This window comes from Nomascus leucogenys, chromosome X, assembly GCF_006542625.1.
Source record: "Nomascus leucogenys isolate Asia chromosome X, Asia_NLE_v1, whole genome shotgun sequence".
Classification (NCBI taxonomy): Eukaryota; Metazoa; Chordata; class Mammalia; order Primates; family Hylobatidae; genus Nomascus; species Nomascus leucogenys.
In genome coordinates, this window is record NC_044406.1 from 121,940,100 (window position 1) to 121,962,525 (window position 22,426).

Below are 22,426 nucleotides of genomic sequence, written 5' to 3' on the forward strand. Positions count from 1 at the left end.
CACCTACTGAAGGACATCTTGGTTGCTTCCAAGTTCTGTTAACTACGAATACAGCTATTATAAACATCTGTGTGCATGTTTTTGTATAGATGTTAAGTGTTCAACTCATTTGGGTAAAGAACAAAAGGTGTGGTTGTTGGATTGTGTGATAAGAGTATGTTTAGTTTTGTAAGAAGCTGACAAATTGCCTTCCAAAGTGGCTGTACCATTTTGCATTCTCATCAGCAATGAGAGCTCCCGTTGTTTCACATTCTTTCCAGCATTTAGTGTTGTCAATGTTTTAGATTTTGGCTATTCTAATAGGTGTGTAGTGGTATCTCATTGTTGTTTTAATTTGCAATTCCTTAACAACATATGATGATGAATAGCTTTTCATGTGCATATTTTCCATACTTATGTCTCCTTTGATGGGGTGTATTCTATAGGCTGAATGTTTGTGTGCCCCAAAAATTCATACGTTGAAATTCTAACCCCAATGTGATGGTATTTGGAGATGACGCCTTTGGGAGGGGTTTAGGTCATGAGGGTGGAACCTTCATGAATGAGATTAGCGCCCTTATAAAAGAGGCCCCAGAGAGCTTCTTTGCCCCTTTCACCATGTGAGGTTATAGCGAAAAAATGGCGGTTTATGAGCCAGGAAATGAGTTCTCACCAGACATTCAATCTGTTCTTCATAGACAACTTGCCAGACATGGTTCTACTGCATAAAATGGGTCCCTCCCATAGTGAAATGTCAGAAATTGAGGCACAGGCATTCCAGCGCCTCGCAGAAGGGCCAGGGAATTGGCCTTGAAGCAGTGAACTTCTCAGATCTGTTTTCCTTGCAGATGATGCAAGTTTGAGATCCTTGCTGAGGACTATCTAGAAGAATTAGGAAAGCAAGCACAGCTCTGATTATTTCTAGGTCAGAAACCAAGAGTCAGGGCAATAGGAAATGTTACAGCTTGAAGTGAGTGGGCAGAAAGTTAGAGGGTTTGTGTTTCACACTGACCTCCCTCCTTCTGAGTGACACATTTTTCTTTAGACATGCTAATAGAATTTTCTCTTGTGGAAGAAAAAGTTAATAAACAGTCATAACAACAACAAAAACACTGCACTGGGTTGGGATTTTTAGAAAATTGACTGTGAGAAGTCATTTTATATATATAAAAAATCTACTGCGGAGTAAAGGAACAGTTGGATGATGATTATAATGTATATAACTGAAAAGTAAACTATCAAGTTTATTATCTTTGGAAGAATCCTTCTATTCTACTTGTAAATTAGGGGCTTAATGAACAATGAATACAATATAAAGGAAAGAAAAATGTATTCACTTTGAAACAATTTATTTTCTTTTGCTTTCAATCTTGCTGACAAGCATTAGATATCTTGGTTGAAGAAAAACTCTTCAGCTCTCTCACTTAAATGCTCCTTTTTCTTAACTCTTTAATATCAGAGTTAGAAAAGGTACTTTTATTTCAAAGTTCTTTGGGTTCTCTTCTGTGCTCAATGTTTGTTACCTCCATGATATTAAAGATGCATCAGGCTCTAGTGAAGTTGACTAGAACTTTTCAGAAAACTTTTTCCTGTCTGTGTCCATTCCACCATCAGGGCAGGATAGTGAGCGCTGAAGAGAAAACAGTGGTATTCCCAGGAGGTCAGGTAGAAAGACTGCAAAGCACAGCTGTTCCAACCCCCAACACGGTGGAGAAAAGGGCCAAAGGCACAGATGCTGTAAAAAGTGATATTGAAGAGCTCAAGCTTTGGAGTCAGCACTGGGTTATAATATTTCAATGTTTTAACTTCTTAATCTATATAAAGAGGATAATGTGAGTACTTTCATGACTAATACAAAGGTTATTGTGGTGAATAGATGAGAAAATGCACATATAATGCCTTGCTGTTGTATCCTATCTCCAAAATGCCCACCGACTCATTCCCTCTTTGTCAATTGGGAGTTGAATCGGGGCTGGCTTGTGACTGCTTAGCCCAGTAGAATTTGGGAGAAGCGACTTTGCCAATGATGGGACTAATTTTTAAGGGGACTGGAAGTTTCTGCAACCTTTCTCTTGGTACACTCTCATTTGAGATGCTTCCTCAGAGCCAGACACCATGTTGTAAGAAGACCAAACAGTGGTGTGCTGAAAAATATTTAAAAACCAGCTCTACCCAAAGAAGGTGCTGATTTGTAGCTTTTGCCAGTTTTCATGATATAATACCCTCTCCTTCATGGCTGAATGCAAACTACAGTGTAATGTATAGTGACTGAACTATACAGTTGGTAAGAGATGCATGCACAGATACATTAGATATGTAAATAATCACAAGAGCATAGATTAGTAAAATGTAGCAAAATAATTAGAAAGTGAAGAGGTTTCAGTATCATTTTAAAATATAATTTATGCAATTATAAGTTTATATAATTTAATTTTTAATAATGGCCATGTTTAACAACTCGTGCACAGAATTCCTGAAAATTTAACAATTGGTTCTCACCAACTGGTAAAAGTTGGCTCCAGTACATCACAAGCCAGACCCAGCACACTACTGAGCCCACACCACTGGGGGAGGCCATGTGTAGGGAGTACAGCCAACAGCCTCAACTGACCAGTCAGCATCAATTGCCTGCCATGTGAGTGAGCCCTCTTGGACATCCAGCCCAGATTAGCCTTCTGATGTATTCAGCATCAGCTGCTACCTGACTTCAAGTGTATGAGACAATCCAAGTGAGAACACTCAACTGAGCCTAGTTAACACACAGAACCATGAAGGATAATAATACATTGTTGCTTTAAGCCAGTAAGTTTTAGGGTGATTTGTTATGCAGCAATAGATAACCTGGAACACTGGCTCATAGAAATTGCTCAGTAAATAGCAGATATTATTATTTTGAATGTTGCAATTACTGGCAGATTAACTGTAACAGTATTTCAAGGAATGAGGATCAATTTATTCTACAACAAATAATGGAGAAGTCCCTTTATTACTTTTGCTTGAGGACCAGGAATTTTTACACGATGAGTGTAATTTAGCTTGAATTTTCCTTAAAAACTATACAACTCCAGAGAAAAAGTCTATAATTACTTTCCACAGTATAGTTAGTCTCCCATTGGCCTGCTGTTTACTTTCATTCTGCCACAGCAGGGACTATGTGAAAGTGAAATTGTACCACTGAAGCCCAAAGAATCATGACTAGGCAGCTCTTGCTATTCCATTTTCAGCAAAGTCTGAGCGATTTAATAAGAGCAGTAGAAAGGTCCATGAACGAGCTTACTATCTTTTTCTATCGTGCCTAGTCTTAATATTTTCTCAGCTTCTTTAACTTACCAGAAGATAGATGTTAACTGGGACAAAATGTTAATTGAGAAACAACTACAACCTTGTTTAATCTCCTCTCTTCCTCCCATCTCCTCAGGGAGAACTCTGTCTTTGCTAGTTCTTTTCCTATGTGAGCCATTGTTGGACAAATTGGGGTAATGGTTGGGAGGAATTGAGAGGATCTCAGTTATGATTGCTTAATTTACATTGATGAGAACAGAAAGTTGTTTGCAGGAAAAAAAAGAGAATAAAGAAAGAAAATGAAGAGGAAAAGGAGAAAGCAAAAAGTAGCCTGTGTAGGCTTTTGAAGGTGTTAAGTTGTGGGGAGCTTGGGGTAGGAGAAAGATTTGAGGAGATGCTGGTAACTATGGAGGTCATTGAAAGAGAGGGAGGAAGAGAAATACAGACAGAGAGAGGGGATGAATTTTATGCTGAATTATTTTGTTTTCTGAAACAGAGTTGACTATTTGTAGTATAACCTGGGTTAAGTGTGTTATGAGCGTTAGCTCTCTCTGGAATTTTTCTTAACAAATGGTATTTTTTATTATTTTCCTTTATATTTTGGTTATTGGAGTTGAATGTGAGTGCTTTAAGCTAGGAAGACACGACAAGAAAGCTCAGCTTTATACGTGTTATATTCAACTAAAATCGAATTTGTGCTGTATTCATTTAACAAAGCTCTTCACTTTAAAAGTGAGTCATGATTCAAACAAAACAACTATTTAGAAGAAGCATTTATGAGATAAGAACTTTTGGGCACCGACAGGATATTTGATGATTTTGAATATTATTGCTAATTTTTAAATTTAATTTGTTATTGTGGTTGTGACATGTAAAAATCATTTATTTTAGAGATACATACTAAAGTATTTATGGATAAAATGATATCATATTCAGGACTCGCTTTGAAATAATATGGGGTTGGGGAAAAGGTGAGTGGAAGTGTAGAGAAAATGAGATTAGCCATTCATTGACACTTGTTGAAGTTGGGTTATTCATGAGGAACATGGAGATTCATTATACAATTCTTTCTACTTTTGTGTATGCTTGCAAATTTCCATAATAAAAAGTGAAGAAAAAAGTGGGCGAGTTAATATCTATTGTTCTTACTCTCTGGAAAATCTGAATTAACTGCTTTTTATTATGACGTAGTCCATATTTGCTTTTTTTTTCCTGTGGTTTGATGGTTCTTGACAGGAAAATGTAACCATCACCCTTAATTATGAAAACATAGACTGAGTGTTTGCTGATATTTGAGTATAAGGTGGGATCTACTTAACACAATCCAATACTAAAAGTCTCAATTTAATTAGAATCAAATTTCAAGATAATTCTTCAGGGACAAAACGATTTCCCTGGTGCATTCGAAAAAGGATTTAATGAATGAAAACTTTTTAATGAATAAAAACTTGACTTATGTTCTACTTTCTGGGACTACACCTATTGTAGAAACAAAGGGCCAATATTTTCCTTCTGTAAACATGTTACCTTGGTAGGTATTCTCATCTCACCCTCTTTACTCTTTAAAGGGAAAGAAGCACACCAGAATGGCAGAAGACTAAGTCATGCAGCTTTTATGTCTCAACTTTCTTTCCCCAGAGAATGCTGAGGATGTTGCAGAGCATATTTTAAATTTGATAAATGAATCCCCAGCCCTGGGTAAAGAAGAGACAAAGATTATTGTTTCTAAAATATCAGATATTTCACAATGTGGTGAGATAAGTATGAACCTAACTCGTGTTATATTACAAATAATCAACGTTGTTTTGGAAAAGCAAAACAATTCCGCCTCTGATCTGCATGAAGTAAGCAATGAGTAAGTACTAATACTTTCGTGAAAGACATTATTTATAAAAAATTTAAAATGCAGTTGGCCCTCTGTATCTGTGCATTCTTCATTTGTGAATTCAAACAACCACAGACTGAAAATATCCTTAAAAAAATCTTGCATCGATACTGAACAAGTACAGAATTTTTTCTCATTATTCCTAAACAATACAGCATAACAACAATTTACATAGCATTTATATTGTATTAGGCATTATAAGTAATCTAGAGATGATTTAAAATATATACTGATGTGCATAGGCTATACAAAAATACGACCCTATTTTATATCAGGAACTTGAGCATCCGTGGATTTTTGTATTCATGGAAGTCCTGGAACAGATCCCTCAAGGATACGAATGGATGACTGTATATATTACCAATTTCTTGGCATATAGTCATCATAAATTTTAAAAGTCAGGTAGCTACACATTGAAAGCTCAGTGAGTACAATGCAATGGGGTCACTTTACTTGAATGTTCATTGTGAAAGGATGTATTCGCATTTGAATTGAATCTTAGTGATAGCAAGCTTTCAAGTACACAGTTACCCCAAACCAAACCCCCAGTCTATTCCCCCAACTTTTGTGCTCCCTCAGTGTTCTTAATGTCTATAAAATGTATCCAACCAGTGCTAAAGTGGAAAACTTGAGAATAGTACTAGTTAACTCCCTCTAACTCACAGCCAATTAATAACCAACTCTTATATGCGGCACTGGACATCCATTTTTAAAATCTCTTAAATATTTCAGTGGAATTCATTTACTTTTCTCCATCTCCACCACTACCACCCTATTCCTAGCCCCGTTTCTCTCACCAGACTGTCTATAATAACCTCCTAAATGGTCTCTCTGCCTCCATTCTTGACCCTCTATGGGTCATCTTCTACATAGCACCCAGAGTAATCTTTTAATGTATGTATCAGATCATGTGCTTACTTTACTTTAAAACCACTCGGTGGCTTTTCCATTACACATAAAATAAAATCCGAATGTCTTTTAAAGTCCTACGAGGCCCTGCAGGGTCTGGCTCACGTGTAACAATTTCATTAATTTTCACAACAATCTTTAGAGATGAGTGTAATATTACTTTTGACTTTGCAGGTGAGGAAACTGAAGCTAAGTGAGATTACTTTATTTGCCCACAGAGTTAGAAATTAGGGGAGCTAAGATTTAGATGTCAACTTGTCTGATTCCAAAGCCAGTGCTCTTATTTAGTAATTCCTAAATGATATAAAGATAGTGATTAAAACTCAAAGAAAAGTCTTGCAATGAGGAAATCTTGCAAGGAGGATGGGTTTTACTTTTAAAAGGTAGGATGCTCTTCTCCATCTGTGGTTTCTTGCAGAATTCTGAGGATAATTGAGCGTACTGGTCACAAGATGGAGTTTTCTGGGCAGATAGCAAATCTGACGGTGGCCGGGCTGGCTTTGGCTGTGCTGCGGGTGGACCACACGTTTGATGGCATGGCTTTCAGCATTCACTCCTATGAAGAAGGCACAGACCCTGAGGTGAGTGCAGCTCAGGGAACTGAGAGCCAATCAGCCAAGCAGTTTCAAGTCTTCATTCATTTACTCCTTGGGAGAGAGAGGGCGCTCTGTTACTGTTTTAAGGGGACCTTATGGAAATACAGACATCCCAGCGAAGATTCATATATAATCTTTAGTAGGCTAACGTCTTGGTTGGAATGGTGTCTGGGAATTGTGCAATGATACCATCTTTGGCCCTGTGACCCCAAATTATCTCAAATGTCAGTTTATTATTGGCCACCATTTAAGGAACACATTATATGTTGGACATTGTGATACTGTCTCCTTTGTGCAGATAAGGAAACAGAGAAGTAATTTGCCCAAGAACACATAGCCTAATGGCTAAGCCAGGATTGAAACCTACATCTGTCTGGCTTTAAAGCCTGGGCCCTTTCCACCATATCATATTACCTTAGCCTTTGGCATGTTATAGGCTGCCAACCCTACTCAAAACAATTTCAGGGGTTAGATTTTTTTTTACAATTAAAAAGTAATAAAATGTACATATAAGAAAATGCACAATTCCTAAGTATACACCCTCTGAATTTTGACAAATACATACATCTATGTAATCCAAACCCCTATTAAGATATAGAATGTTGGCCAGGCGCAGTGCCACACCCATAATCCCAGCAGTTTGGGAGGTCAAGGTGGGAGGATCACTTGAACTCAGGAGTTTGAGACCAGCCTGGGCAATATAGTGAAATCCCATCTCTACAAAAAAATTAAAAAATTAGCCAGGCATGGTAATGTGTGCCTGTGGTCCAGCTACATGAGAGGCTTAGGCGGGAGGATCGCTTGAGACCAGAAGATCAAGGATGCAGTGAGCCCTGACTGCACCACTGCATTCCAGCCTAGGCAACAGAGTGAGATTCTGTATTTTTAAAAAAGATATAGAATATTGCTATCACCTCTGAAAGCCCCCTTGTGCCCTTTGCAAGTGAAGCTCTGAAACTACTACCTGCAGTGGCAATCACTGTTCTTATATTTTTCTGTGATTGTTTCTCCTGTTCTACAACGTTATATAAATGAAATCTTATAATATGCACTGTTTTGTATAAGGTTTCTTTCATGTAGCATAATGTTTTTTTCATCATCCTTTTGTTTCAGTAGTTTGTTCCTTTTTATTGCTGAATAATATTCCAACGACTGGGTACACAACAGATTCCTTGTCTATTCTCCTCTTGATGGACATTTGGGTTGTTTCCAGTTAGAATATTATGAATAATCCTGCTATGAACCTTTGTGTATAAGTCTTTATGTGATCATATTATTTTTATGTCTTGGATAAACACCTAGGAATGGAATTGCTGGCTCATAGGTACATGTTTATAATTTATTTATTTATTATTTATTTTTTGAGATGGAGTCTCGCTCTGCCGCCCAGGCTGGAGTGCAGTGGCACTATATCTGCTCACCACAACCTCTGCCTCCCAGATTCAAGGGATTCTCCTGCCTCAGCCTCCCATATAGCTGGGATTACAGGCACTCACCACCATATCCAGCTAATTTTTGTATTTTTAGTAGAGACGGGGTTTAGCCATGTTGTCCAGGCCAGTCTCAAACTCTTGGCCTCAAGCTATCCACCCACCTCGGCCTTCCAAAGTGCTGGGATTACAGGCGTGAGCTACCTCACCCGGCCTGTAGGTATATGTTTAAATGTATTAGAAACTGTCATAGTGTTTTCTAGAGTGATGTGGAGTAATTTTTCATGTTCATATTTGTTATTTGTATGTCTTTGGTGAAATATCTGTTAAAATGTTTTGCCCATTTTTAAATTGGGTAGTTTTCTTTCTTTATTGCAATAGTTTTTGGGATACATGTCGTTTGGGGTTACATGGATAATTTGTTTAGTAGTGATTTCTGAGATTTTAGTGTACTCGTCACCTGAGCAGCATACACTCTGTACCCAATATGTAGTCTTTTATCCTTCACCCCCCCACCACTCTTTCCCTTGAGTCCCCAAAGTCCATTACATCATTCTTGTGCCTTTGTGTCCCCATAGTCTAGCTCCTACTTATAAGTGAGAATATATGATATTTGGTTTTCCATTCCTGAGTTACTTCACTTAGAATAAGAGCCTCTAGTTCCATCCAAGTTACTGCAAAAGACGTGATTTTGTTCCTTTTTATGGCTGAGTAGTATTCCATGGTGTATATATACCACATTTTCTTTATCCACTTGTTTGGTTGATGGACACTTAGGTTGGTTCCATATCTTTGCAACTGTGAGTTGTGCTGCTTTAAACATGTGTGTGCATGTGCCTTTTTCATATAATGACTTCTTTTCCTTTGAGTAGATACCCAGTAGTGGGATTGCTAGATAGAATTGTAGTTCTCAGTTTAGTTCTTTAAGGATCTTCATACTGTTTTCCACAGTGGTTGTATTAACTTACATTCCCACCAGCTGTATAGAAGTGTTTCCTTTTCACCACATCCATGCCAACATCTATTGTTTTTTGACTTTTTAATTATGGCCATTCTTGCAGAGTAAGGTGGTATCTCACGGTGGTTTTAATTTGCATTTCCCTGATGATTAGTGATATTGAGCATTTTTTCATATGTTTGTTGGGTGTTTGTCTATCTTCTTTTGAGAATTGTCTATGTATGTCCTTTGCCCACTTTTTGATAGGATCATTTGATTTTTTCTTGCTGATTTGTTTGAATTCCTTGTAGATTCTGGATACTAGTCCTTTGATGGATGCATAGTTTGCAAATGTTTTCTCCCACTCTGTGGATTGCCTATTGACTCTGCTGATTATTTCTTTTGTTGTGCAGAAGCTTTTTAGTTTAATTTGATCCCATTTATTTGTTTCTGTTTGTGCATTTGCTTTTGGGGTCTTAGTCATGAATTCTTTGCCTAGGCCAATGTTCAGAAGAGTTTTTTCCAATGTTATCTTCTAGAATTTTTATGGTTTCAGGTCTTATAATTAAGACTCTTATATTTAAGACTTTGATCCATCTTGCATTAATTTTTGTATAATGCGAGGGATGGGGATCCAGTTTCATTTTTCTCCGTGTGGCTTACCAATGATCCCAGCACCATTTGTGGAACAGGGTGTCCCTTCTCCACTTTATGTTTTCACTTGCTTTGTCAAAGATTAGTTGGCTCTAAGTATTTGGCTTTATTTCTGGGTTTTCTATTCTGTTCTATTGGTCTACATACCTATTTTTATACCAATACCATGCTGTTTTGGTAACTATAGCCTTGTAGTATAATTTGAAGTTGGGTAATATGATGCCTCCAGATTTGTTCTTTTTGCTTTGAATTGCTTTGGCTATGTGGAGCTTTTTTGATTCCATACGAATTTTAGAATTTTTTCTAGTTCTGTAAGAATGATAATGATATTTTGGTGGGAATTGCATTATCTATAGATTGCTTTTGGCAGTATGGCCATTTTCACAGTATTGATTCTTTCCATCATGAGCAAGGGATGTGTTTCCATTTGTTTGTGTCATCTATGATTTCTTTCAACAGTGTTTTGTAGTTTTCCCTGTAGAGATCTTTCACCTCCTTGATTAAGTATATTCCTGGGTATTGTATTGTATTGTGTTGTGTTGTGTTGTGTTGTGTTGTGTTGTACTGTATTGTATTGTATTGTATTTTGCAGCTGTTGTAAAAAAGATTGAGATTTTGATTTGATTCACAGCTTGGTTGCTGTTGGTGTATAGCAGTGCTGCTGATTTGTGTACATTGATTTTGTAACCTGAGACTTTACTGAATTCATTTATCAGATGTAGGAGCTTTTTGAATAAGTTGTTATGGTTTTCTAGGTATACGTTCACATCATTGGTGAACAGCACCAGCTTGACTTCCTCTTTTCCAATTTGGATGCCCTTTATTTCTTACTCATGTCTGATTGCTATGACTAGGACTTCCAGTACTATGTTGACTAGAAATGGTAAAAGTGGGCATCCCTCTTATTACTGAGTTGTAAGTGTGCTTTACACATTCTGGATACAAGCAATTTATCAGATGTATGTTTTGAAAATGTTTTCCGTATGACTTGCCTATCTATTTTCTCAATAATGTCTTTCGATGAGCAGTTTTTTGCTTTCTTATTTTCTTTCCTTTTTTTTTTTTTTTTGTTGTTGTTTGAGAGCGAGTCTCGTTCTTTCACCCAGACTGAAATGCTGTGGGTTGAACACAGATCACTGCAGCCTTGACCTCCTGGGCTCAAGCAATCCTCCTTCCTCAACCTCACATGTAGCTGGGGCCACAGGCACGCACCACCATGCCTGACTAATTTTTTAATTTTTTGTAGAGATGGGGCTCTCACTTTGTTGCCCAGACTGATCTCGAACTCCTGGGCTCAGGCAATCCTCCCACCTTGGCCTACCAAAGTGCTGGGATTACAGGCGTGTGCCATTGTGCTCACCAAAAGTTTTAAATTTTCATGATGTCTAATTTATCGTTCTGTTTTCTTTTATGAATAACCATATATGACTTGTCTATGATACCTTTGTCTATCAGGAAGCCATGAAGACATTCTCTTATGCTTTTCTTTAAAAGCTTTATGATTTTAGCTTTTATGTTTAGAACTCAATTAATTGATTTATGTATTTCATGAGGTAGGAGTTGAGGATCATTTTGTTTTACGTGGATATCCAGTATTTCCACCAGCACCATTTGTTGAAAAGACTTTTCTTTCCCCATTGGCTTGCTTTGGTACCTTTGACAAAAAGTCAAATAGTTGTACAAATGTAAGGCTATTTCTGGACTTTCCTATTCTGTTTTTTTTTTTTAAACTCGTATGTTATTACCAGGTCCTCTTGGTTCCTGAAGTGTTGAAGTCAGGTAATATGAATACTTCAACATTGTTGCTTTTCAAGATTGCTTTGGTTATTCTAAGCCTTTTGCATGTCCATATAAATTTTCAAATCTGCTGATCAATTTGTATAAAAAACTTGTTGAGATTATGATTTAGATTGAGTTGAAGTTATTGGTCAATTTTGGGAGAATTTATTTCTTAGTAATATTGAGTCTTCTAATCTAGGAACATTTATTTAGTTCTATTTACATTTCTCTGAGCAATGTTTTGTAGTTTAGGTGGGGAGATATTGCATGTCTTTTGATAAATTTATTCCTAAGTATTTTGATTTTTGATACTGTTGAAAATGGAATAGTTTTAAAACTAGATATTCCAATTATTTGCTGCTAGTATATGAAATGCAATTGATTATATATGAAATATTATTTATATTATATGCTATAGATATACACATTTTGTTTCTTATGCACTTGCTAAATTCACTTATTGCTTCTAGTAACTGTTTTAGAGATTCTTTAGAACTTTCCAAGTAAGCCAACATCATCTGACAGTAGAGAGTTTTATGTATTCTTTACTGATCTTTATTTCTTTTATTTCTTTTTGGGGGCCTGTTCTGATGTTTAATACTTCCAATAAAATGTTGAATAGAAGTGGTTGAAGTGGGCATCCTTGTCTTATTTTTAATATTAGGAGAAAAGTATTCACTGTTTTTCCATTACTGTGATGTTACCCATGTTTTTGTTTTGTTTTTTTTTAAGGATGTTCTTTATTTGATTGAGGTAGTTACCTTCTATTCTTGGTTTCCTGAAAAAATTTATCACAAATTGTTGTTGAATTTTGTCAAAAGCTTTTTCTGTATCTCTCGAAGTAATCATTTGGCTTTCCTCTTTATTCTCTTAATATGGTAAATTATATTGATTTTAAAATATTAAGCCAATCTTGAATTCCTGGAAGAAACCCTACTGGTCATGATGTGTCATCATGTTTATGTATTGCTATTTTCTAAGTGCTTATGTTTTGTGAAGTATTTTTGCCCTTACATTCATGAAGAGTATTGGCCTGAAATTTTCTTTTTTTTGTGATTTCTTTGTCAGGCTTTACAAAGATTTTGGCAACATTCTAAAAGTGAGTTGGGAAATGGTCCCTCTTCTACTTTCAGAAAGAGTTTGTGTAACATTGCTGTCATTTCATTAAATGCTTGATAGGGTTCACTAGGAAACCCTCTGGGTCTGAAATTTCTTTGTGGAAAGTTTTTTGATATCAAACTAGATTTATTTAGTGGATAGAGAGCCATTCAGATTTTCTGATTCATCTTGTGTCAGTTTTTGGATAGCTGTATTTTTCTAAGAGTTTATTTAATCTAACTTGTCAAGCTTATTGGCAATAATTTATAATATTTTCCTATTTTTTTAACATCTGTAGGATTTATAGCAGGAGTCAGCAAAGTTTCTGTAAAGGGCAGATAATAAATATTTTAGGCTGTGCAACCCACAGGTGGTCTCTGTCTGCTGAATGTTCTTACATGTTTGTTTTTGTTCTGCTCTCTGTTCCTCTTGCCCCCGCCCTCTTCTCTCCTTCTTTCTCTTCTCTCTTCTCCTTCCCTCCTTTCTCCTGTCTTCTCCTTCCCTCTCTTCTCCTCTCCTCTCCCTCCCTCTCTTCTCCTCTCCTTTCCAGCCCTCTCTTTTCCTCTCCTCTTCTTCCCTTGCTTTCCTCTCTTTTCCTTCCCTCTCTTATTCTCTCCTCTACCTCTGCTTCTTTCTTTGTGCAACCTTTTAAAAATGAAATGTATGTTGTGCAACTGTCACCACCATATGTCTGCAGAACGTTGTTCATCTTCCCAAAGCTACTGGAGAGGTCAGCCTCCCCAGTAGCCAGTGCATTGAATAACAAGTCCCCATTCGTCCCTCTCCTAGCCCTTGACAATCACAATTCTTCTGGTCCCTGTGATTTTGACTACTCTAGGTACCTCATGTAAATGGAATCATACCATATTTGTCCTTTGTGACTGGCTTTTTTCACTTTGCAAAATGTCTTCAAGTTTCATCTATACTGTAGCATGTTAGAATTTGCTAATATTTTAAGGCTGAATAATGTTCCATTTTATGTATTTACCGCACTTTGTTCATCCATTCATACAGGGGTTCTTTTGGAAGTGATGGAAATATTCTAAAATTGATTGTAGTGATAGTTGCACAACTCTGAATGTGGTGAAAGCCAATGAACTGTATACTTTAAATGGGTGAAGTATATGGTATGTGAGTAAAGTCTCAATAAAGCTGTTACCAAAAAAAAAGAAACTTAAAAGTGACATGTAAAATCTATTCTTAGCTCAGAGCAATATAAAAACAAGCCTTAGGAAGGATTTGGCTTGCTGATTCATTTGTCAACTTCTGATTTATAGTAATAAATCCTCCTTCATTTTTGATATTGGTAATTTCTTTTTTTGCTCCTTTATTTTTGATAGTATAGGGATTTTTCCATTTTGTTGATCCTTCTAAACAACCTTTGGCCTTGTTAATTTTCCCTATTACTTGTTTTCTACTTTTTGATATCTGATTTTATGTTTATTACTTCCTTTCTTGTACTTATTTTGGTTTTACTTTTATCTTCTTTACATAGCTGCTGCTGCTGCTGCTGCCTCCTCCTCCTCCTCCTCCTCCTCTTCTTCTTCTTCTTCTTTTAAAATGAGGTCTCTCTGTCACCCAGGCTGGAGTGCAGTGGTGTGACCATAGCTCACAGCAGCTTTGAACTCCTGGACTCAAGCAATCCTCCCACCTCAGCCTCCCCAGTAGCTGGGACTACAGGCACGTACCACCACACCTGGCTAATTTTTAGATTTTTTATTTTTGTAAAGACAGGGTCTTTCTTTGTTGCCCGCGGGGTCTTGGACTCCTAGCTTCAAGCAATCCTCCTGCCTCAACCTCCCAAAGTGCTGGGGTTACAGGTGTGAGCTACCACCCCTGGCCTGTCTAGCTTCTTAATGTGGATCTACATATCATTCATTTTAGACCTTTCTTCTTTTCTAACATAATCCTAAAAAGCTGTAAATATCTTTCTAAGCACGGCTTTAGCTGTAGTCCACAAATTTTTATATGTTGTATTTTTATTATATCAGTTCAAAATGCTTTCTATTTTTTTTAGTCTGTGGATTATTTAGGAGTGTATTGTTTAAATTACAAGTATTTGGGGCTATCTAAGATATTGTATTATTATTTTTTCAGACAGGATCTCACTCTGTCACCTAGGCTGGAGTACAGTGGCACAATCACGACTCACTGTAGCCTCAGCCTCCTGGGCTCAGATGAGCCTCCTGAGTAGCCTCCTGGGCTCAGATGAGCCTCCCGTGTAGCTGGGACCACAGGTGCATGTCACCACACCTGGCTATTTTTTAAAACATTATTTGTAAAGATGAGATCTCGCCATGCTGCCCAGGCTGGTCTCAAACTCAGCCTTTCAAAGTGTTGGGATTGCAGGCATGAGCCACCCCACCAAGCCTAAGATATCTTATTGTTATTGATTTCTTGTTTATTTCATTTTGGTCACAGAATATACTTAGTATAATTTCAATCCATTTACATTTGTTGAAACTTATTGTATTAGTCAGAGTTCTCTAGAGGGACAGAACTAGTAGGATATATATGTATGTATATATATATGTATATAAATACACAGACACACATATATATATATATATGAGACTTTATTAAGTATTAACTTACATGATCACAAGGTCCCACAATAGGCTGTCTGCAAGCTTGAGGAGCAAGGAGAGCCAGTCCGAGTCTCAAAATGGAAGAATTTGGAGTCTGATATTCTAAGGCAGGAAGCATCTAGCACAGGAGAAAGATGTAGGTGGGGAGGCTAAGCCAGTCTCTCCTTTTCACGTTTTTCTTCCTGCTTTATATTTGCTGGAAGCTGATTAGATAGTGTCCATCCAATTAAGGGTGGGTCTGCCTTTCCCAGCCCACTGACTCAAATGTTAATCTCCTTTGGCAACACCCCCACAGACACCAGGATCAATACTCTGTATCCTTCAATCCAATCAAGTTGACACTCAGTATTAACCATCACAAGTCCATCCCTTTTCAAGTTGAACCCATATACATTTCCTGAGACCATACATAATCTTCAAATAAAGACAACAATAAGGTCATAATTATGCCTAACATAATACAACTATCCTTTGTACAACTGGAAATGCACAAATCCCCAACACAAATACTATTACATAAAATTATCATACTTAAATGCTGATATGAAGTCAGTAAATCCTATGTCACATGATAAAGGAAAAAAGAAATAAAATGAAGATATTTTCTTAGTACAAGTGTATACATGCACAAACATGTTTTTAACAAAAGAAGGAGGAAATATTCATGACAATTACAGTCTCCATTTTTGTAGCTGGTCACGTGGTCGTAGCTGGTATTGATGTCTACCTCCTTCTGCTACCCATTCTCTATTCCCTTTGCCTTCAGCAAGCACCTCTGCAGGTCGTGGTTTTTTTTCTGGTGGAGTGACCCAAGCCTTCATTTTTGAAGGGTCTGGCCATTTGTAGTGCTGCCTGGATTGGGCTATTGTAGTTTCCCATTGACCTTAATCACAGGGCGTGGTAATTCTAAGAGATGCCCTAGTGGATCTCCTGTATTCCATGCATACCTTACCTCTGTTGTAGAGTAGTAGACTGATTTCATCTTGATAGTCAGGATCAATCACCCCAGCCAACACTGTAACTCCCTTCTTAGCCTATTGACTTAAAGGCGGGAGGAACCCAAAGTGTCCAGCTGGCAATCTTAACTTCCAGTTTAAGGAGATCGATGTTATGTCTCCTGGTGGCAGCGTTCCTCCCTCTGGAACTAAGACCTCTAGGCCAGCAGAATGTAATGTCGTGGGAACTGGAAGCAAAAATTTTGCTAGTGGATCATTAGGGGTGATGGTGAGTGGTGCCACTTCCACTTCCAACTCTTGATTCCTGGAACTGTGAATCCTGGCTATGGGAAAAACAGTACCATATATTGGACGCTGATTTAGAGCACTTATTTTATATCCCAGTGTGTGATTTATTTTGATGAATGTTTCACATGGACTTCAAAAAAAATGTGCCTTCTACAGTTGTTGGATATAAATAGCAATTAGGTCAAGGTGCCAGCAGTGTTGTTCCAATCATCTTTGTTCTATCCTAGTTGTTCTCTAATTGAGAAGGGTGTTAAAATCTCTAACTTTGTGCAACTGTCTATTTCTCCATTTAGTCCTTTCAAATTTTGCTTTGCTTATTTTGGGGCTCTTTTACTAAGAACGTATACATTTGTGTTGGTTTGTCTTTCTAATACTAATCCTACCCCTAAACATATTTATCATTATTAAATATCCCTCTTTATCTCTGATAATACTGTCTTGAAGTTATTTTATCTGGTTTTAATATAAAAAACCAAGTCATCCAAGCCTTCTTATAGTTACTCTAAAAGGTATATATGTATATTTTATATTCATTTGCTTCCTAGCTGTCTTTATGTTTAAAGTGTACCTCTTGTAGATAGCATACAGTTTGTGTTTTATTTTTTACCCATCCTGATAATATCTGACTTTTAATTGGAGTGTGTAGTTTTTCAATATTTAATGTAATTATTTATGTGGTTGGATTTGAGCTATCATTTTATTTTAATTTCTGTCTATCCCTCTGGCTTTTGTTCCTCTGTTCCTTCTTTCCTGTTGTCTCTTGCTTTATTTTAATATTTATTATAGTTGCTTTTTAATTGTTTACTGACTCTTAATTATATATATTTGCCTGCCTTTCTTTCTTTCTTCCTTTCCTTTCCTTTCCTTTCCTTTTTTTTTGGAGTCTCCCTCTGTCACCCAGGTTGGAGTGCAGTGGCACGATCTGGGCTCAGTGCGACCTCCACTTCCCGGGTTCAAGTGATTCTCATGCCTCAGCCTCCGGAGTAGCGGAGACTACAGGCATGTGCCACCACGCATGGGCTTTTTTTTTTTTTTTTTGTATTTTTAGTAGAGACAGGGTTTCACCATGTTGGTCAGGCTGGTTTCAAACTCCTGACCTGAAGTGATCCACCAGCCTCAGCCTCCCAAAATGCTGGGATTACAGGCGTGAGCCACCATGCCTGGCCTGCATTGTTTTCTTAATGGTTGCTCTAGAGATTATAATATACATTTGTATATTTTTTTTACAGTCTACTTAGAGTTAACGTTGGACTGCTTCATGTAAAATGTAGAAACTTTAAACCAGACATGTCAATTTATACCCCCTGTTTTTTATGCTATAATTGTCACACACATATTTTACACAAGAAGATTATAAACTTCACAAGACAATGTTATAGTCATTACTTTAAAAAGTCCTATGTTACTTAAAAAATTGAGAGAAAAAATGGTTTTTTACATTTACCTAGATATGTATTATTTTTTATGCTCTTCACTCCTTTCTGAAGATCAGAGCTCTATTTGGTATCACTTCCCTTCAGCTCAAAAAAATTCACTTATGATTTATTGTAGTGCAGGTCTGATGATGATAAATTTTTTGAGTTTTTAATTTATCTGAAAATGTCTTTATTTCATCTTTATGCTTGCAGGATATTTTTGTTTGCTATAGGATTCAGGATTGGCAAGTCCTTCCCCCAGCCCCCAGTATTTTAAAGATGTCATTCCACTCTCTTCTGGGCTTTATGTTTTCTGAAGAGAAATCAGTAATCATCTGAGTTCTTGTTTTTCTGTATATAATGTGTAATTTTTATCTGGCTTTTAAAAATATTTTCTTTGATATTCTGCAGTTTGACTATTATATGCCTGGGCACTTTTTTTCCTTTGTACTTATCCTGCTAAGGGTTTGCTGAGCTTCTTGAATATGTAAATTTATACCTTTTACTGAATTGGGGGAAATTTTCACTGTTATTCCTTCAAATACTGTTTCCTCACCATTTTCTCTTTCCTCTCCTTTTGAGACTCCAATTACTTGTATATAAGACCTTTTGATACTCCCCCACATATCCCTGAGACTGTTCATGTTTTTAATCATTTCACTATCTATTCTTCTGAAAGGATCATTTCTATTATCTACCTTTAAATTTGCAGACATCTGTTGTTTTCGTGTTACCATTGGACCCATCCTGTGCAATTTTTTAAATTGTACTGTTTTTAGAATTCATGCTAAATGAATAAATTTTAGCTACTCTTGCCATAAAAACAACAAAAAAAGAGGTAACTATGTGAGACCATGGATATGTTAATTTGCTTCACTATAGTAACCTTTTAACTCTCTATATGTATCCCATAACATCATGTTATATACCTTACACACAATAAAGTTTACTTTTTAAAAATTTCAATATTATACTCAAAGTTTAGAATTTCTATTTTGTTTGTTTCTGTTTTTTAACTATTATTTCCTCTCTCCATTAATTGCAAGCATATTATCTTTTAAATACCTCAGCGTAGTTATACTAGCTGCTTTAAAATCCTTGTCTGCTAATTCTAATATCTGGATAATCTCAAGGTTTAACTTCATTGATTGTCTTTTAAAAATGGGTCACATTTTTTCTTCACATATTGAATAATTTTGGACTATGTCCTGGGTTTTATAAATGTTATATGTGAACACTCTAGATTCTACTCTATTCTTTTGTAGATTATAGATTTTTGTCATAACAGGCAATTAACTTGGTTGGACTATACTGTAGACACCATCTCTTGATTGGCAGTTCAAATCTCAGTTAATTCCTTTATTCTTAGTGGAAGTCTGTCCTGTACATATGTGGTCCAGAGGTCAGGCATATATTTGGGCAGAATTTATACTTAGAATTTTGGATCCCGCTTTCCATTCCAGATGTCCACCACAACCCCCATCACCTCCCAGTGGCTAAGGTTGCCCTGGGTTTTGTTTCTGGTTCTTCATTCCACAAAGACTGCAATTAAAAAAAAATCAAAGTTTTAGATGTCCTTCACAGCATTAGTTTCAGCCTGCCATCAGGCTACAAGATGTAAAAACGGGTACCCCACCTTATGATGTTACCTTTTTCCAAGTGTTTACTCTTCTCCAGAAACTGTCTGCTTTTGGTAATTTTCCAGTGCCTTCAAGTCTTTGTTACTTTGTATTGTTGTTATATGCAGGATGGTTGAGTTTATTAGGAGCTACTTAGCCATACTGAAACAGAGGTTGAATTCCCAGTGTATTTTGTTTACAATGGGGTTTTCTATCATAAATCTTGGTGGAGAGACAAACCAAACAACACCAGTTGTATTGTTGGTACCAAACTGCTTACATATTGAAGCTAAATCATGACCTCTCCATGGTACTTGATTGCCCTAGCAGAGTTCATTTCTGCTTAGCAAAGAGCCATATGGGTTTTGGGACTACAAGTCATTTTTAGAAATATTATTCACTTTTAACCTCCGTTATACACCCAGCTAGATAATAGCAACTTGAGAGGCAGCATAGATAATTTTTAAAAGTGGGCCAAAATCGCATATATCTTTGTTCACCCACATCCCAGTTGTGTGATCCTAAGCAATTCACTTAATCTTTCTATGCCATTTCCTGTTGCCATAATACAACGTACCTCTCAGAGTTGATAGAGAGATTAAATGGGAGAATGCAGGTAAGTGTGTCCACATATTCTGTTTTGTATAGGAGAATCCAGATTTATGGCTGTGGACTTAGTGTAATTATTACCAAAGCCCTTTTGACTGTCAAAAATGTTCCAGTACTTGTCAAATACTATTACCAATCAACTCAGCAAATACTTCTAATAGTGGATGTCTTATTCCATTTTGTGCTGCTATAACAGAATACCACAGAATGGATAATTTCTGATGAACAGAAATTTATTGGTTCACAGTTCTGGCGGCTGGGAAGTCGAAGATCAAGGGGCCACCCGCGGTGAGAGCCTTCTTGCTGTGTCATCCAATGGCAGATGTGCAAAGAGAGGGAGAGAGAGAACAAAAGATTGAACTCACAGCCTCAAGCCCTTTTATATTTGGCATTAATCCATTCAACAGGGTGGAGCCTTCATGACCTAAACATATCCCATTGTGCCCCAGCCCCCATTATTATCACATTGGTGATTAAGTTTCCAGTACATGCTTTTGGGGGGACATATTCAAACCATAGCTGCGAGCATGCAGCAGAATTGCTAAGCGCTAATGCCTCACTTCCCTGCTTCAATTTTTAACCAAAACATTGCTCCATAAACTATGAGGAAAGTGCCTAATATCATTGTATTGTGTTTTTTGTTGTTGTTTTGTTTTTTCCTTTTAACATATGGAGGAAGGTAGCCTGATTTCCAAGACTGGTTTTTATTTCTGATAATCAGGGCAAATGACCTAATTTGTCATTTCCTTCTTATCTCTACTATTACCCAGGTGAAAGGAGATCAAAGGGAGAGAACCTCAGCAATAGGCTTAGAAAGGAAAAGATGATGTGTGTTTGTGTCTATGTCTGTGTGTACCAGGATCATATCTTGGCCTGTGATTGTGTGTGTGTGTGTGTGTGTGTGTGAAAAGTATCTCATCTCTTATGGAGCTATTTCCCACCTTTCAGTCCTTTGAGTGATATTCTGAGGCTGAGCTGGGGTGGGAGGTGGGCAAGACTTCACTATGATGAATGAAGACCCCAATTTTCATTTTTTGGCTTTTCTTGGCAGATTTTCCTAGGCAATGTCCCTGTGGGAGGGAATTTGGCTTCCATATATTTGCCTAAATCACTGACGGAGAGAATTCCTCTTAGCAACTTACAAACGATCTTGTTTAATTTCTTCGGCCAGACTTCACTCTTTAAGGTAAATTCTTGCCCGTGGTAACTGTGATGAACTGGCATATGGTGACTCATTGTAATTATGAACTCTTGCTATTTTCATGATGTTCTGCTTATTTTAGAATATGCTGATTGATTCCACAAGTCTTCCAACACAACCCCTGCCCCTTAACATGAATCAACGTCTACTTTAATGATGTTCTACAGTTTTTAATTTTCACAATATCTCAGCTTTGGAAGGAACCTTAAGGATTATCTGGTGGCTAAACAGAGGCCTCAAGATGTTTCAAAGCCAGAAAAGAACAGCGAGTTCTCCTGATGAAATGATGTTTCGGCTTATCGGTGCTTTCCTCCCAAATCTCCCCTGCTCCTCAAAGCCAACATGTCCACTATTCTTGGCCAAGTCCTCTGAAGTTGGCTGGTATCCAGAAGGACATTTGCCTGCAGGCATTTGTTGCTACTTCCCACAGCCCCCACAGAACTTTCTCTGAAGGCTGCAGTCCTCACCCACTAGAAAACAGAGGCAGCATGATGTGATGCTGAAGAGTGTGGACTCAGGGGCAGGCTGGTTGAATTAAAAGCTGGCAATGCCATATTCTGCCTGTGTGCTCTCAAGCAAGTTACTTAACCTTCATGTGCCTTAGTTTCCTTCTCTGTAGTATAGGGTAATAAGAATTCCTTATAGAGCTATTGAAGGATTAAAGGAATTAGTGTATTTAAAGTGCTTACAATACTGCTTGGCGCACAAGTACCATGTTAAGTGTTTGTTCTACTATTATTATTATTATCCTGTCTTAGGTCTCGGCCTAACAAAAGGCTCATTCGTTTAGACCACTCTGTCTCGTCTAGCTATTGGGAAGACAGTAATCAGAGTTTGCATGAATTTGAAGATAATGAACACTATTAATTGTTAATATTTATATTTATTATTTCATCTACTTCTCATGAGAAGCTGATACTCAAAAAGGTTAAGTAATTTTTCCCAAGGCCACATACCTAAAAAGTGGCATAGCTAGGAATCAAACCCAGGCTATCTGACTTTAAAGTTCATGTATTTAAGAGGTCAATACATTAATTTTCCCAGATGTGTTTGTATTTCTAAAGAGGTTATCCAAAGTAATGAATTTCTAATGGTCAAATATTCATATTTCTTTTGTGGGAGGTTGTACTGGGCCAACTCAAAATATAGCACATACCCATACCACACGCCACCTCAAATATACCACGTCACCTCCAGCTAT

At 37.1% G+C, this 22,426-nt stretch overlaps 1 protein-coding gene across 2 annotated transcripts in view; it reads left to right on the top strand.

Annotated features, from left to right (window-relative positions):
* Positions 1 to 22,426, top strand: part of ADGRG4 (adhesion G protein-coupled receptor G4) — a 113,095-nt gene that overhangs the window by 63,424 nt on the left and 27,245 nt on the right. For both annotated transcript variants that reach the window (XM_003272569.4, XM_030806815.1), the window contains 3 exons: positions 4,900 to 5,116; positions 6,474 to 6,636; positions 21,076 to 21,210. In XM_003272569.4, the coding sequence (XP_003272617.2) occupies positions 4,900 to 5,116; positions 6,474 to 6,636; positions 21,076 to 21,210 (515 nt within the window). The remainder of the gene's footprint in view (positions 1 to 4,899; positions 5,117 to 6,473; positions 6,637 to 21,075; positions 21,211 to 22,426) is intronic.